At 39.1% G+C, this 15,748-nt stretch overlaps 2 protein-coding genes and 1 long non-coding RNA gene across 4 annotated transcripts; all 3 read left to right on the forward strand.

Moving 5' to 3' along the window:
- The first annotated feature begins 3,475 nt into the window (after positions 1 to 3,475).
- On the forward strand, positions 3,476 to 7,760 carry LOC120434273 (low affinity immunoglobulin gamma Fc region receptor II-like). The gene is made up of 6 exons (XM_039602072.1): positions 3,476 to 3,799; positions 5,254 to 5,449; positions 5,529 to 5,774; positions 5,861 to 6,046; positions 6,195 to 6,288; positions 6,507 to 7,760. Exons 1-6 carry the CDS (start codon positions 3,476 to 3,478, stop codon positions 6,511 to 6,513), a joined length of 1,053 nt encoding a protein of 350 aa, XP_039458006.1. The 3' UTR covers positions 6,514 to 7,760.
- A 1,933-nt stretch (positions 7,761 to 9,693) lies between these two features.
- Positions 9,694 to 11,521, forward strand: LOC120434275 (Fc receptor-like protein 5; the record flags this gene model as incomplete). Its single annotated transcript, XM_039602076.1, has 3 exons — positions 9,694 to 9,785; positions 10,977 to 11,215; positions 11,295 to 11,521. Coding segments are annotated over exons 1-3 (558 nt in total), but the record flags the coding sequence as incomplete, so codon positions are not given.
- A 224-nt stretch (positions 11,522 to 11,745) lies between these two features.
- LOC120437578 lies at positions 11,746 to 13,897 on the forward strand. 2 transcript variants are annotated; one of them, XR_005611254.1, is made up of 4 exons: positions 11,746 to 11,779; positions 11,932 to 12,027; positions 13,371 to 13,419; positions 13,618 to 13,897. It is a non-coding gene; the product is annotated as an uncharacterized LOC120437578 (long non-coding RNA). The 2 variants fall into 2 exon arrangements; XR_005611253.1 differs by having other exon boundaries at positions 11,747 to 11,779; positions 11,929 to 12,027.
- Positions 13,898 to 15,748: the final 1,851 nt, after the last annotated feature.

The following is a 15,748-nucleotide window of genomic DNA, read 5'->3' on the forward strand; positions in this document are numbered from 1 at the left end:
GCAGAGCAGCTCCCTGTAAATGACAAACATTTACCCTTTTAATGTCCACCAGGTCATCAGTTTGAGTTTAAGCTACACTGTGAACAATGGTTGTCAGCTCTGTTATGAGAATTCCATTTGGGAATGAAAAATCAAAAGATTCTGTACAAATTATACAATTTTTTTAATGCTCATTGAGCGAGATGAAAACTTAAACAGTTTGCTGTTATCTTGATGAAGTTCAGAGCTTTCTGACAAAAACTGGAAGGTTTTTCTATCTCATCTGGTCTCTGAAATTTGCAAGAGACAATTCCTCTTCTATTTCTTGTTTTGTCTCCTCAAACTGTTTCTGGCTGTAGTCCCGGCACACACGTACGCTGCATTTCTCACACCGACTGCTGGCATTACAATCTTCTTCATTTGGCTCCTAAATCTTGTTATCTTTGGTTTGGTTTTGTCACTCCACACCTTTAGTGATCTGGGGTTGCAGTCAGCGGAAATCTTCCAGTCAACTAGTGGTGAGGTAAGCTCCTTTGAGACCCATGATCATCATCACCATCAAAGCAAGACCCATCATGCACAGATGATGCCATTCTTGAGTTCAGGGTTGCTGAGCTGTGACAAAGGGTGAAGACAATGGCAATGCCAAGTTGTACCACAGCACCATGGGTGCCTCTGTGTTTTACACTTGCAGGTGTAGTTTGCTGTTTGTTCCTTTCTGGTATTTTCATGCTCCACTTTGTCGTAATACATCGTGCTCAGAAGTACAACTGCCATTCCTTTCCTGCTGACACAGCTGACTGCGGTAAGGCCTCCACTGGATACAGACTCTATGCTGTAAACCTGAGACTGCTACACAGCTGCTGGACAATGTTTTCCCTCAGATTCCTCTGAACTTCTTCCCCTGTTTGTGTCTCTGTGGAAATCGATCCAGATAAAGCATAGAGGGATGCCTACATCACAGACCCAGAAGACCTTTAGGCCATACTTGACAGGCTTTATTGTTATGTGCTGTATAAATTTGAACCTCGTCCTGAATGGCACAAACTGTTGCTCTACAATGACACAGTCACCGGGGATGAATCAGTCTCTACATGTTTAATGAATGCTGTGTGACAGTCCTAGCTGTGTAATATAATCTTCTTAAGAAGTGAGACTCTTTGTGGTCCACAAAATGTGAATTCCTAAGAGTCACAGTTGATAAGAAAAATTCTAGAGAAAACAAATGTGGGAATTTTTTTTATGGAAGTTTGTGGAAGTGATGCAAAATCTACAATTTTGTAAATGTGTAAAATGTAAGTTAAAAATTTAAAGGGCATGGAATCAAAAACGTGTTTTTCTGGAGTAGCTGGGCCATGAAGTGATAAAAACTTTTGATTATTACATATTGCACTGGGTCATTTTTAGCCTATTCCTGATCTAAGGGTTAAGACCTGTAGTTTAATTAACTGATCTGTGTTATCATTTTGGCTGAATGGGCTACTCATTCTGCATCTAGGGACAAAAACAAAGTTTGAGTGCTCACTAAATATTTTCCATTTCCTATTTATTTATTTGTATGATAGGTCTGTTTTTAGTATACAGTTTGTAAGAGTGGTGTCCTGATTCTTTTATGATGGGCTGAGAATACACATACAATACTCAGAGCAGGTCCAGTCAACAACAATTATTTATTAAGCACATATATGTGGTAAATCCACACGGCACTACCCAAAGCGCAGTCCGGCAGATCTCAGAGGAAATACACAGGCTTCACTTTTTAAAGGGCTGTACATGCCCTGTATGCATGAGCAGAGTATATTAGCATGCATTAGTGACAGCTAGATACGATTCCCCTTTTTAGTGATCTTCTACAACTACTTAGAAATCTATCGCAACTGCCTCTCGCCCCGCTGTTTCCTGTTATTCTCTTTTAGCAGCATAAAAATAGACATTTTATTACAACCTGATCAGGAAGTACAGCTGAACCTCAGTCTGTTCAATAAGCATGCTTAACACACTGTGTTTGAACCAATAGAAAGCTGGTGCTCAGAGGAAGAGGGCGGGCTTTACTTGGTGTCAGTGAGAGAAATGAAAAAAAGCTGAAATGAGTGAGAAGGACGATGAAGGAAACATCTGTGCTGTGTCTGCTCTGTAAGTAGAATCTCTGTGTTTGTTTGAATTCTTGTACTTTGACTGTCTGCTCTCCTGATAACTGATGATGGAGGAGAAGACATGAAAAACAAATCAGGCTGAATTCAAGTTCAAAACACCACGAGGACCAACTGCAGGTCTGAACTGACTCTTTATCTTTGCTCAGGAGTCGAGGAAACACAGCAGGCAGTGAAAAGCTCAAATCATTCACTCATTATATCAACACAGCTGCACAGTGGACACATGAGTTTGTGGGATTTACTTTTTCAGTTGTTTGTTGTCCAAACGTTATTTAAACATGTTGCTGGCTTTAATAGAAAATGAGCAGCTATATCAGAGAGAGACGAGTTTGTGTTTGTCAGCTGTTTGTGTGAAGGTTTCCTTTATGTTCACCTCAAATCAGCCTGAGTGTCATTTCTCTTTAGTTCTGATCTCACTGCTGAGCTGCACAACAAACCAAGGTCAGTAACCTTCTTCTGTCACAGTTTAAACCTGAGAAATGCTCACTGATATGACCTGATTGGGTTCGTGATTCACAATTGATCTCATATATAATATTAATGATGGATTAAACAAAAACATTTTGAGATTCATCAAACCATTTAATTTTTTTCAAAAATTAAATGGTTTGATGAATCTCAAATCCTGCAGGACAGGTTTAAGTTCTTGTTTCCTGAAAAGGGCCTTTTTTATGATTCTGAATTGTGCATCATTTTTCAGTTTTGGGTAACCTTTCTTTAAAGGTTTAAAAGCTTTAAAAGACGACCTTTGTTTAAAGTAGTGGTCAATGACAGGCAGACCGTGGTCGGAGTCTGGACCCAGGCACCATCCCATATGGACCCAGACCTATAGTTAACAAAATATTTAATTACTTTTAATTTTGACGGGTCGATTGAATTTTAAGCGGTAACGTTACCTTATATTAATAGACCAGGGAACATACAAACCAATTGTGTGAGAGTTAAGCCACCCACGTGACGCTAATTAGTCTGTGCATTCACAGCCATCGCAACGCTGAATGCAGACACAGACAGATAGAGGAAAGAGACGGTAAGAGGCGACAAGCGAGACGATTAATGATACAGTGAGACAAGACGTGAGTGGGAGTCACAAGAGGTAAAACAACTATGCCGCTTTCAAAAAGGAGAAAAGTAATTATTAGCATCGCATGCTCAGGGAATTCCTCAGAGAAGTTGATGCACACGCTGATGATCTTCTGCTTCACAACAATGTGAGATGGCTCAGCAAAGGCAGGGCATTGGAGCGATTTTGGTCCATCAGAAGTGAAGTAGCAGCTTTCTTGGAAGAGCTGGAAAGTCAGAAAGCAACAAACTTTTCTCTCTTTTTAAATGATGGGAAAAACATGGATATTGTGGCGTTTTTGGTTGATATCACTTCACACCTGAATGAACTGAATTTGAAGCTGCAGGGGAAGGACAATTCAATCTGTGAACTGATGACAGCTGTCTGCTCCTTTCAGAGGAAACTTGAAGTGTTCAAAGAAGATCTGCAAGGAGACTATGCACACCTCCCAACAGTGAAGGAACAGGTTCAGGGACAGAGAGATGTGTCCTCTTTTGTTGACTTTGTTGATAAGCTGATTGAAAACTTCAGCAAACGTTTTGATAGCTTCAGCTTTGGACAGCAGCTCACCATGTTCATAAAGAACCCATTTCTCATCACTGATGTCAGAGGGTTCTTAAAGGAAGTCACACAGCACTTCAAGTGGGCAAATGCTGGGCCTCTTCAAATGCAACTGGTTGATCTCCAAACAGATGTGGCCCTGAAAGAGCAGTTTGGAAGAACTGAACCTGCCACTTTCTGGCTCCAAATGGTCTCTGAGACAGCTTTCCCAAATCTGAGGAAAGTAGCCCTGTACATCTTGACCATGTTTGGCTCCACATACAGCTGTGAGGCAGCTTTCTCCACAATGAACATAATAAAAACTAAGTATTGTTCCAGGCTCACCAATGAGCACCTACACATGTGTATGAGAATGGCCCTGACACCATTCCAGCCCAGATTTAAAATCCTGGTAGAGCAAAATAAAACTCAATTCTCTCACTGAACAACAGAAAGTGGGGAAGTGGAATATGAGGGGGAAAGAAAGAAAAACTAAAATTGTTAAGAAGTTTTGATGTTATCTGTTGAAAATGTATTGAGACTGTTAAGACGACATGTGAAAGGTAAAGAAAAAGGGAAACTCAAGCTGCTGCTATTTTTTTTCTGAAATTAAGCACTTTGTTTTACGATGCACAATTTAGCCATTTTATTTATTTTCTCTAATTCATTTAAAACCGCTGCCCTATATCTAATTGTTACGTCTTTCTGCAGCCCCTAATCTCCTCAATGTTTTCAGCTGGTGCTAATTGGCCACACAGGTGTGGATAAAAGCTTATCTGAGGCAAGCTTCCCGGAAGCTCACTTGTCTTTGTCTTGGTGGCACCAAGTGGTGGCCATTTTAGCCAACCTGGTATTCCATTTTAAGATAAAACCTCTTCTCACTAACACTCTGGTATTCATCTTTTTTTTTATGTTGCGGCTTTTGAGCCGGGTCGTAACAATAACGTAGGCCTACTGTGTGTTTCACTGTCAACAATAAATTTTATTGAAATGTTTTTAACTTGCATTTTCCTTGATTTGACAGTCTTTTGTCCAGAGATTCAGATGCTAATAAAAATAGGCTGCTTCTGTACAAACATAATGCAAGTGAAACATTATGGTGTCCTGCACCTTTGCCTAAGGAGATTTTTTCTAACTGGACCTCCTCAAATTGTGGTTGAATACCCCTGCTCTGTTGTATTCCTGCTGTGAATGTGATGTCAAGTTGTGTTTTTTTTTGTTTTGTTTCACATGTTAAAAATAAATTAACAAATTTTAAAATTAAATATTTTAAAGATAAACATAAAAAAAACTGACAGAAGCTCACTAATGTGACCTCTTTTGTTTGATGTTTGCAGAATTAATAAAATATTTAAAACTGATGAAATGAGGATAAGACAAAATTGCCCATTTGTGAAAGTTTTAAGAAAAAGATAACAAATCATCATTTTTTTCATTTTAACCCTCACAGCTGGTCTGACTGTGAGTCCCAGCAGCTCTCAGTTCTTTGAAGGAGACTTTGTGTCTCTGAGCTGTGAGGAGGACGACAGCTCTGCTGGATGGACTCTGAGGAGAAACACAAGCAAACAACAGAGGACTCAGTGTGGAGATGTGTGGGGAGAAGGTGCTGGTTCTTCCTGTAACATCAGTTATACTGACCAATATGACAGTGGAGTTTACTGGTGTGAGTCCAGAGAGGGTCCCATCAGTAACATGGTTAACCTGACAGTCACTGGTAAGCTGAGTGTGTGGAGTTAGTGTTGATGAAGCTGTGTGTAAATGGATGAAATGCTGTAGTTTGTCTCTGTGTTGAGGTGGATCAGTGATCCTGCAGAGTCCTGTCCTCCCTGTGATGGAGGGAGATGACGTCACTCTGCTCTGTAAAACAAAGACCACTCCCTCCAACCTCCCAGCTGCTTTCTATAAAGATGGCTCCCTCATCAGGAAGCAGCCTACAGGTCACATGACCATCCAGCATGTTTCCAGGTCTGATGAAGGCCTCTACAAGTGTGACATCAGCGGTCATGGAGAGTCTCCATCCAGCTGGATCACTGTCACAGGTGACACACTCACCTGTCTGTGTTTCTGCAGCTTTCAACATTCACAATGTGACGACAACTTAATGACTGTGTTTGCTTTATTTTAGACAAACACACCACCACACCTCCACCTACATCCACCTCTCCTCCAGTTTTCACCTCCATCACTCTTCTTCCATCAGTCTCTCCTCCTGTTCTCTCTGTGTTGTCATGTGTTGGATCAGTCTGTGTTGTGGTTCTACTGGTGTTACTGGTTCTGCTGGTGAGACGATGTGTTCACAGGAAACCTGAAGGTGAGACTCAGACTTCCTGATCTTTCATGTCTGAGTTTGTTTAGTAGAATAAAGTTCACATTCATTATGATCACAGTAACAACTTTCTTAAATGTAATCTCTGTTTACATATTTAATTTATATTATTGTTCATGTTGGATCATTTCAGCAGATCAAGAAGAAACTGGAGAAGATGACATCATCACTCATGTCATGTACAGTTTCATCAAATCATCAACAACAGCCAGTCAGACAAAGCAGAGGTGATGTTGTGTTTTCTTCATGTTGTTATACTGCGAGGACATTTGTGCAGAGTAGATCAGGGGTTGCATTATGTTTATCTATATTTTTTCATTATTGATCGATACTGAAAGTTAAACATTAAAAGCACACATTCATCATTTGGGGATGCTTTGAGTTCAACAGATTTTCTGGGATCATGTTAGCAGTGTTCAACCTTTCCTTTTTGTCTCCTCAGCAGGAGGTGAAGCCAGAGAGCAAAAGGATCTCAATCCCCTTCCTAAGATCCAGTAAAACATCTCCAGTCCTCTGAAGTTTCTCTCCTTTGGCTTTTAGATGCATCCTTGATCCAAATGATTATCTCACTTGTTATCAGTTTGCCAAAACTGATGGCATGCAAAAAAGGGGGACTCAACTATTTGAATCCGCTGTATTGGAGTAGTGATGCATCTAAAAAGTAAAAACAACCAGTTGGGGAAAAATGTGACTTTGGCTCATGTTGAGGTTTAGCTCATCTGTTACTATGTAAAAAGGCACGACATGATGGCTGCTAAGATGTTTGATTTATTTTTAAATGGACATTTATGCAGCGTAGCACTGAGGGCACATTTAAATATGTAGTTTAATTATACGTTTGTTTCCTTTGAGTATAATTTGATAAGTCAGATGTAACCGTGTGTGTTTAACTCTGTACTTACTGAGTGTTGTTCACTGTGAGCTGGACTGTGTGTTTGTGGTCTGTGGTTAACTGAAGCTAACAGCTCTGCAGTCGTCCAGCATCCTGTTTCTGATAGAAAGAAAACACTTCAGCTGCAGCTGTTTCAACACAGAGCTGTTTATTTTAAAATCAGGAAGGAACATCATTTGGAAAAGCATCTAAACTCTGCACACAGGCCATCAGTTCATTTAAAGAGAAAAGTATATTGAGAAATTATTTTAATATTGTTCACAATTTTTTCTTTAAATTCACCTTTTTTATATTTAACTGAAATTAAAATTTTAAATTCTATCTCTGTGTCTCTACTGAGATCCTGAATCTATAAAGTTTATATATTTGTAAGTTTATAGTTTCTGTGACATCCTGACATGTGGTGTAGTCTGAAGCTGTTGAGACGTCTCACTGCAGAGTGTTTTGGTTTGTCTAATAATAATGTTCATGCTGTGAGAACATGTTTGCTTTCTGCTCTGTGGTGAAGTATTTAAAGAAGTGGCAGCTTTGTGGTCGTCTGTCTTATTTATCACAGAAACACAAGTTCTTTGTCAGTCTGAGTTTCACAGCAGAGATGTGAAGATGAGAAAATTTTGAAAAGCTGCTGTGGTTTATTAAAATGATCTCTTCATGAAGGTAACAATAAAGCATAAATAAATCAGCCTTTTTACAGCCATATTGCTAAGCTGATGAAAAAATTGACTTGATCCTGTTTGGTTGAGGCTAACTGATACACTCCTCTCTTCATTGCAGAAAATAACAAACATTAAACCACAGAAACAGCAGCAGCATCATTTAGTGTTGGAGAGAGAAGAGTTTCTGTCTTTGTCCTCTAAATTACCCAGAAACCAACTGATGAAAAAAAACAAGTCATTTTTATTTTTCATATTTTGTTAAATAAAACATCAACATCAACAGCGTCAACATCTTGACGCTTTTCTTTCTTCTTCCTCTGTGAAACATTCACAGTGTCACATTCGGTGTCTCAGATGAAACTGAGCTGAAGTGTTTTAGAGTCTGAAACTACAAACTGATGAACTGGACTTGCTTCAGGATCCTGAACTCAGAGCTCATCCTGCTAAACTTCTCAGTGAAGTGAAAATGCACCTGAATCACATTTAATGTCTGCTCCCATCTACTGGTGAAACTGGGTATTACAGCACAGCTGATAACCTCTTTAACATCCAGCAGGTCACCACTTTAATCCGGGTTAGAGTTTAATATCAGGCTGATAGTTTGACAAACTGGAAGATATCCTTCTTCAAATTAGTTCAGTTATACAATTTCCCTTTTTTACATTAAATAGACAAAAATCCATATAAAAGATTAAACATGAGCGTAACTACACCCACCAACAGTCTGCTGGTGATGTTCAGAGGTTACAGCCATGAACTGGAGTCACTTTATATCTCATCTGGTGTCAGGATCTCTCAGGAGGATGGAAAACATCACTGTGGTAAAGATCATGAGAAAACTCTGCCACTGTGACCTGACTATGGATAAACAGAGTCAATATATTGATCCTCACTGTAGTGCTGGAGGCCATGCAGAGTAAATACCTCATTAAACACCATGTTTCTGACAATTTATTAAAATAACTTTAACTTTGTCTGAATTTAGTAAAATGTTAGAGCTCATAAAAGTCTTTATGTCTTTAAGACCTGCCTGTAATTTAATTCATATATTGATTTGTGCCATCGGGTTGATACAGTTGTGGTCAAAAGTTTACATACACTTTTAAAGAACATCATTTCATGGCTCTCTTGTTATTTCTACAACTCTGATTTTCCTCTGATAGAGTGATTGGAAAAGATACTTCTTTGTCACAAAGTTTGGTTCTTTTATGACTTTATTATGGGTTAACAGAAAAAAGTGATCACATCTACTGGGTCAAAAATATACATACAGCAGTGCTAATATTTGGTTACATGTCCCTATCCATATTCACTTTGATTAGGCGCTCTTGCCATCCACAAGCTTCTGGTAAGCTTCTGGTTTAATCTTTGACCACTCCTCCTGACAGAATTGGTATAGTTCAGTTACATTTGATGGCTTTCTGACATGGACTTGTTTCTTCAGCATTGTCCACATGTTTTCAATGGAGTTTAAGTCAGGACTTTGTGAAGGCCATTCTAAAACCCTTATTCTAGCCTGATTTAGCCATTCCTTTACCACTTTTGATGTGTGTTTGGGGTCATTGTCCTGTTGGAACACTCAACTGCACTCAAGACCCAACCTTCTTGCTGATGATTTTAGGTTATGTTGAAGAATGTGAAGGTAATCCTCCTTCTTCATTATCCCATTTACTCTCTGTAAAGCACCAGTTCCATTGGCAGCAAAACAGCCCCACAGCATAATACTCCCACCACCATGCTTGATGGTAGGCTTGGTGTTCTTGAGGTTAAATCTTTTTTAACATCAGCCAGCCTCACTCAGACTTTCAATTTAATGAGTCATATGCAATGTTTTCTTGGTTCAGTGTTTACTCTTTTTTCCCCTGGCCTTCAGAAGAAATAAAAAGGAAGAATAATTAGATGTTTTCGGACATGTTGAACCAGTGAATGTGTTCATGCTTGGATCTGAGGTGTGATCAAGGAAACAACTACTGACAGGACCAAAATGTCCAACAGTACTCAGTGGTTGTCATTCTGAAATTGAACCATTTTGTGTGCACATTCATATTAATTTCCATAGTTTTAGGCTTAACCGAGGAGTCTAGATGTCAGACACGGTTGAAACAGACTCGAGTCCTTATGTTGTTCTGGTGGATTTATTGAGTGAGGACCTCCAGATTCTGATTGAGTCTTCAAGGTTTGTTTCATTAATACTATGAACATATCTAAAGTGAGAAAATATTTATTTACAATCAAGTAAAATAAAACAATTTTATTAGCTATTGCAGATGTTCAATATTGATAATAACATTAACCCTGTAAGCATCATTGATGGTCTGTTTGTATCCATGTTAGCATGTAATGTCTAACATCTCCCTCTAGTGGCCATATATAGACCATGTAAATGAAATGAAGGAATGGAATGAAAAATGTTCCATCATCTTAAATTCACTTGCTTACGTTTTTGTGTATGAGGCATAATGGGCATCATTGTTTATAATTATATCACTGGTCTTTTTTTGAGTAAAGGGACTGTAGTGTCCCTGTAGTTTTTAAAAATGATATTTTATTGTGCACGTCTTTATACAAAGTAAGTTACGATCCACCTACATGATCTTTGAACCAATAGCAAAGCTGGTGCTCAGAGGAAGAGGGCGGGCTTTACTTGGTGTCAGTGAGAGAAATGAAAAAAGCTCAAATGAGTGAGAAGGACGATGAAGGAAACATCTGTGCTGTGTCTGCTCTGTAAGTAGAATCTCTGTGTTTGTTTGAATTCTTGTACTTTGACTGTCTGCTCTCCTGATAACTGATGATGGAGGAGAAGACATGAAAAACAAATCAGGCTGAATTCAAGTTCAAAACACCACGAGGACCAACTGCAGGTCTGAACTGACTCTTTATCTTTGCTCAGGAGTCGAGGAAACACAGCAGGCAGTGAAAAGCTCAAATCATTCACTCATTAGATCAACACAGCTGCACAGTGGACACATGACTTTACTGTGTTATTTGAATGCAGTGGATATTTGTATATACTAAGTGCATACAGTGCACAAAATCATAATAACTGCGTTTCCCAAAAAACCTGCAAGAGTCCAAACTGTGTTTGTTCAGAAAAGTAGACTGGTAGAGTTGGCACAGACATGCAGTGGTTAGTGCTGTTTGTGTGGAGTTGTTCTTTATGTTCACCTCAGATCAACCTGAGTGTCATTTCTCTTTAGTTCTGATCTCACTGCTGAGCTGCACAACAAACCAAGGTCAGTAACCTTCTTCTGTCACAGTTTAAAACTTATAAATGCTCGCTGATATGACCTGATTGGGTTCATATTTCACAATGTAAAGTCTAACAGATTTCAACCCTCACAGCTCGTCTGACTGTGAGTCCCAGCAGCTCTCAGTTCTTTCAAGGAGTCTTTGTGTCTCTGAGCTGTGAGGAGGACGACAGCTCTGCTGGATGGACTCTGAGGAGAAACACAAGCAAACAACAGAGGACTCAGTGTGGAGATGTGTGGGGAGAAGGTGCTGGTTCTTCCTGTAACATCAGTTATACTGACCAATATGACAGTGGAGTTTACTGGTGTGAGTCCAGAGAGGGTCCCATCAGTAACATGGTTAACCTGACAGTCACTGGTAAGCTGAGTGTGTGGAGTTAGTGTTGATGAAGCTGTGTGTAAATGGATGAAATGCTGTAGTTTGTCTCTGTGTTGAGGTGGATCAGTGATCCTGCAGAGTCCTGTCCTCCCTGTGATGGAGGGAGATGACGTCACTCTGCTCTGTAAAACAAAGACCACTCCCTCCAACCTCCCAGCTGCTTTCTATAAAGATGGCTCCCTCATCAGGAAGCAGCCTACAGGTCACATGACCATCCAGCATGTTTCCAGGTCTGATGAAGGCCTCTACAAGTGTGACATCAGCGGTCATGGAGAGTCTCCATCCAGCTGGATCACTGTCACAGGTGACACACTCACCTGTCTGTGTTTCTGCAGCTTTCAACATTCACAATGTGACGACAACTTAATGACTGTGTTTGCTTTATTTTAGACAAACACACCATCACACCTCCACCTACATCCACACCTCCTCCTGGTTCCTCTGTCATAACTGTGTTGTCATCTGTTGGATCAGTCTGTGTTGTGGTTCTACTGGTGTTACTGGTTCTGCTGGTGAGACGATATGTTCCCAGGAAACCTGAAGGTGAGACTCAGACTTCCTGATCTTTTATGTTTGAGTTTGTTTAGTAGAATAAAGTTCACATTCATTATGATCACAGTAACAACTTTATTAAATGCAATTGCTGTTTTAGGTATTTAATTTATATTATTGTTAATTTTGAATAATTTCAGCAGATCAAGAAGAAACTGGAGAAGATGACATCATCACTCATGTCATGTACAGTTACATCAAAATATTGAATCATCAACAGCGAATCAGATGAAGCAGAGGTAGTGTTGTGTTTTCTTCATGTTTTTCTACTGTGAGGACATTTGTGCAGTGTAGATCAGGGGTTCCATTATGTTTATCTATATTTTTTCATGTACTGAAAGTCAAAAATTAAAAGCACACATTCATCATTTGGGGATGTTTTCAGCTCAACTGGTTTTCTGGGATCATGTTAGCAGTGTTCACCTTTTCCTTTTTGTTACCTCAGCTGGAGGTGAAGCCAAAGAGCAAAAGGATCTCAATCCCCTGCTTATGATCCCCTAGAGCAGGGGTCTCCAACTCCAGTCCTCAAGAGCTGCTGTCCTTCAGCTTTTAGACGCATCTTTGTTACGAATGATGACCTCGCTTGTTACCAGACATTTGATGATGACATGCTAAACAGCTAATTCAACCATTTGAACCAGATGTGTAAGAGTAGTGATGCAGCTAAAGACTACATGACAGTATTACTTGAGGAATGGAGTTGGAGAACCCAAAGAAATGAATTCTGAATATAAATTAGTAAAAGCAAGTGTCCACACCCATGCTCTCAAACAGCCAATCAACAGCTGAAAGGGGAAACATGTGACTTTGGCTCATGTTAAGTTTTAGCTCATTTGTTACTATGTAAAAAGGTACAACATGATGGCTGCTAACATGTTTGATGTATTTTTAAAGGGACATTAAATTTATATTTAATTTATATTATTGTTAATATTGAATCTAAAAAACTGAGGGCACATTGAAATATAAAGTTTATGAGTTTGTCTCCTTTGAATACAGTTTGATTATTCAGATGTACTCATGTGTGTTTCCCTCTGTACTTACTGAGTGTTGTTCACTGTGAGCTGGACTGTGTGTTTGTGGTCTGTGGTTAACTGAAGCTAACAGCTCTGCAGTCGTCCAGCATCCTGTTTCTGTTTTTAACATTTGTGTCTCCAACATTTTAAATTCTATCTCAGTAACTGTACTGGGATCCTGAGACATAACAGTTTACAGTTTCTGTGACATCCTGACATGTTGAACATTGATGTTGATGAATCTAGTGTAACTGCAGTCTGAAGTTGATAAGACGTGTCACTGCAGAGTGTTGTGGTTTGTCTAATAATAGTGTTCATGCTGTGAGAACATGTTTGCTTTCTGCTCTGTGGTCAAGTGTTAAAAAGCAGAAGGCAGCTTTGTGGTCGTCTGACTTATTTATCACACACCCCCAAGTTCTTTGTGGTCACTCTGTGTTTCACAGCAGAGATGTGAAGATGAGAAAACTGAGAAAAGCTGCTGTGGTTTATTCAAATAATCTCTTCATGAAGCTGCATTTAAAAAAAAAAAATCACCTTCAGTAATTTAAATGTGTTTTATTCTGCAGTGAGTGAACCAGCTGAAGACGTCAGTTATGAGCCAACAATGAGGCCCAGGTACAGCTGCTCTTTATCTTTAACTTTATCGCTAACTCTAAGCTAAGCTAGGCTAACTAAACCACATCTTGACTCCAGATCACAGCTCTGAACTGGGACTGTGTGTGATGCAGAGAGGTGGAGGTTGGGGGTCTTGACTGAACTACAAAGCTTGTAATCATGTTTCCTGTTGTTTGAACTGTGTGTGTTTGTATTCAGACTTTAAACCAGAGCCAGACGGCATCTACTCTTCACTGAAGTAGTCCACCAGTCCAACCACTGACGTCCAGCTGCTGGTCTCTAACTGGTCCCCCCAGCACCTCAAACCAGAGGACATCCACATGTTACAGAGATAGTTGTATTTATTGAAATACATTTAGTATTTGAATGTGTTATTTTCTATATCAGTAATAAACATATTAGATTGTTTTATGTCCTCTATAATTTCGGTATTTTTTTATGTGTTGTTCTTGTTTTTCCTCGTGTGGTTCTTTGTGTCATCAGCTTTATACATAAATAAAAATTAAAATCTTCTCATAGCAAATAAATTAGTAAAATAATGTGTTAATCCAGGTCAGCTTGTTTATTTTACACACATACACATTACACTGTACATGAACACTCCATCCAGTTTTGGGCACTTATCTCGACATAATCAGAGTACCACCAACACCAGTTTAGGTCAGTGAAGATATTTTCATCATATTTTAACACCTTTACTGAGGACTTATCTTTCCCAACCACAATATGAACTGTGTACAAAATCTCCCAGCCAACAATACAAATATGGAGCTCACTATAACCTTGAATACATGGAGTCAGAAATCCTTCAGAACCTCTTCACTTGCTGCCGCCTGACACTACAGTTGGTTAGATTATTTCACCCTCATGACTCCACACTCACATCTACACTGACCAATACCAAATTAAAACCTCGATGTATTTTTATTAATGCTTAAACAATGAAAAATAACAAGTAATTTTGTTAAATGTCAGGCATGCACTCTTTGCTCCTTCTGCTCCTCCCCTCATCACGTGACTCAGTGGGCTTATTTATATATCTGACTGATGCCAAATGCTGCAGGACTAGCAGAGAGCGAGTACACATGAATGACACAAGACATTTCCACACATGCACGATTCATTCAGCTTGAGCTGAACAGGTTTCCATTACATTTTTTAAGTCATGGTTCTGTCTGTTTAATCATAGTCTGAATTTATTTATTCATGCATTGAATATTTTCCTTGAAATGTAGAAGCTGCTCCACTGAAAGTGATTTTTGAGTGAGGATTTCTGTGAATGAGTGAGCTTCATCCGGTGACCCGTCCAGTCTGTGAGAGCCTGAGAATAATGGACTTCTCTCTTTTGTTCCATGCTCACAGACATTACAGGTGTCTTCATGTTTCTTCACTGAGGTTACATCTGTGTTGCGTTTGTGTTAGCCTGAGTTCAAAGTTCAACTTAAATTTAGGTGACTTCAGGAACTCTGATTGTGGTTGCTGTCCATGGTGCTGATCAGCAACTGGAACAATGCTAATGATTATTTCTCATATTGTTGTTGCATGCACACTGTGTGTGTGTGTGTGTGTGTGTGTGTGTGTGTGTGTGTGTGTGTGTGTGTGTATTTCAGAGATGCTGGAACAAAAATAGGGAATTTAAATTGTCCCATATTAAACTAATATGGGACAATTTAAGTGCTGTTATGAAGAGAAAACAGCATCACATGACTACATATTTCATATATCATGATATCAGTGTTAACTTAAAATATTTTTTACATTTTTAGCTGTCTACAAAATGTAATATGCTGATAATTTCTTTCTTTTCTAAATTAAATGAATGACTGAACTTTACTTAGTCGTTTTAATGAGTGCAGTTACAGACTTCAAGCAGAAAGTACTTTTTATTTCTGACTGTGTTTATTATTCATTGTACTCTGGAATAAATATGTTTTGCTTCAGTTTGGAAATATACATAAAATCAGACCAGAGTTTAATGAAAACAAGAGATGGAAATGAAACTAAAAAGTTTCAAGTACACTTAGAAAAACATGAAATCCTCAAGCAAGAAGAATCAAATGTCACTTTATTTTTCTGTTTGTAACAGTGTTCATGGACCTAATCGAACACAGGAAACCTAAGACTGACTGTTAAACACTCAGTGAAACAACGAAAAATGTTTAACGTGTGAAAAAGGGCAGAGAAGGGTTTGCAGCATTTATATGCTCATGTATTTATTTTTAATTCACACGTGACCATGTTGCAGCAGGGTTTGGCCTGTTCCTGCTGTAGGTCATGAGGCAAAACCATGGGTCATTATAATCCATTGATAGGTGGGTGCTAGGCCGCA

This window comes from Oreochromis aureus, linkage group 3 (assembly GCF_013358895.1).
Source record: "Oreochromis aureus strain Israel breed Guangdong linkage group 3, ZZ_aureus, whole genome shotgun sequence".
NCBI classification, from domain to species: domain Eukaryota; kingdom Metazoa; phylum Chordata; class Actinopteri; order Cichliformes; family Cichlidae; genus Oreochromis; species Oreochromis aureus.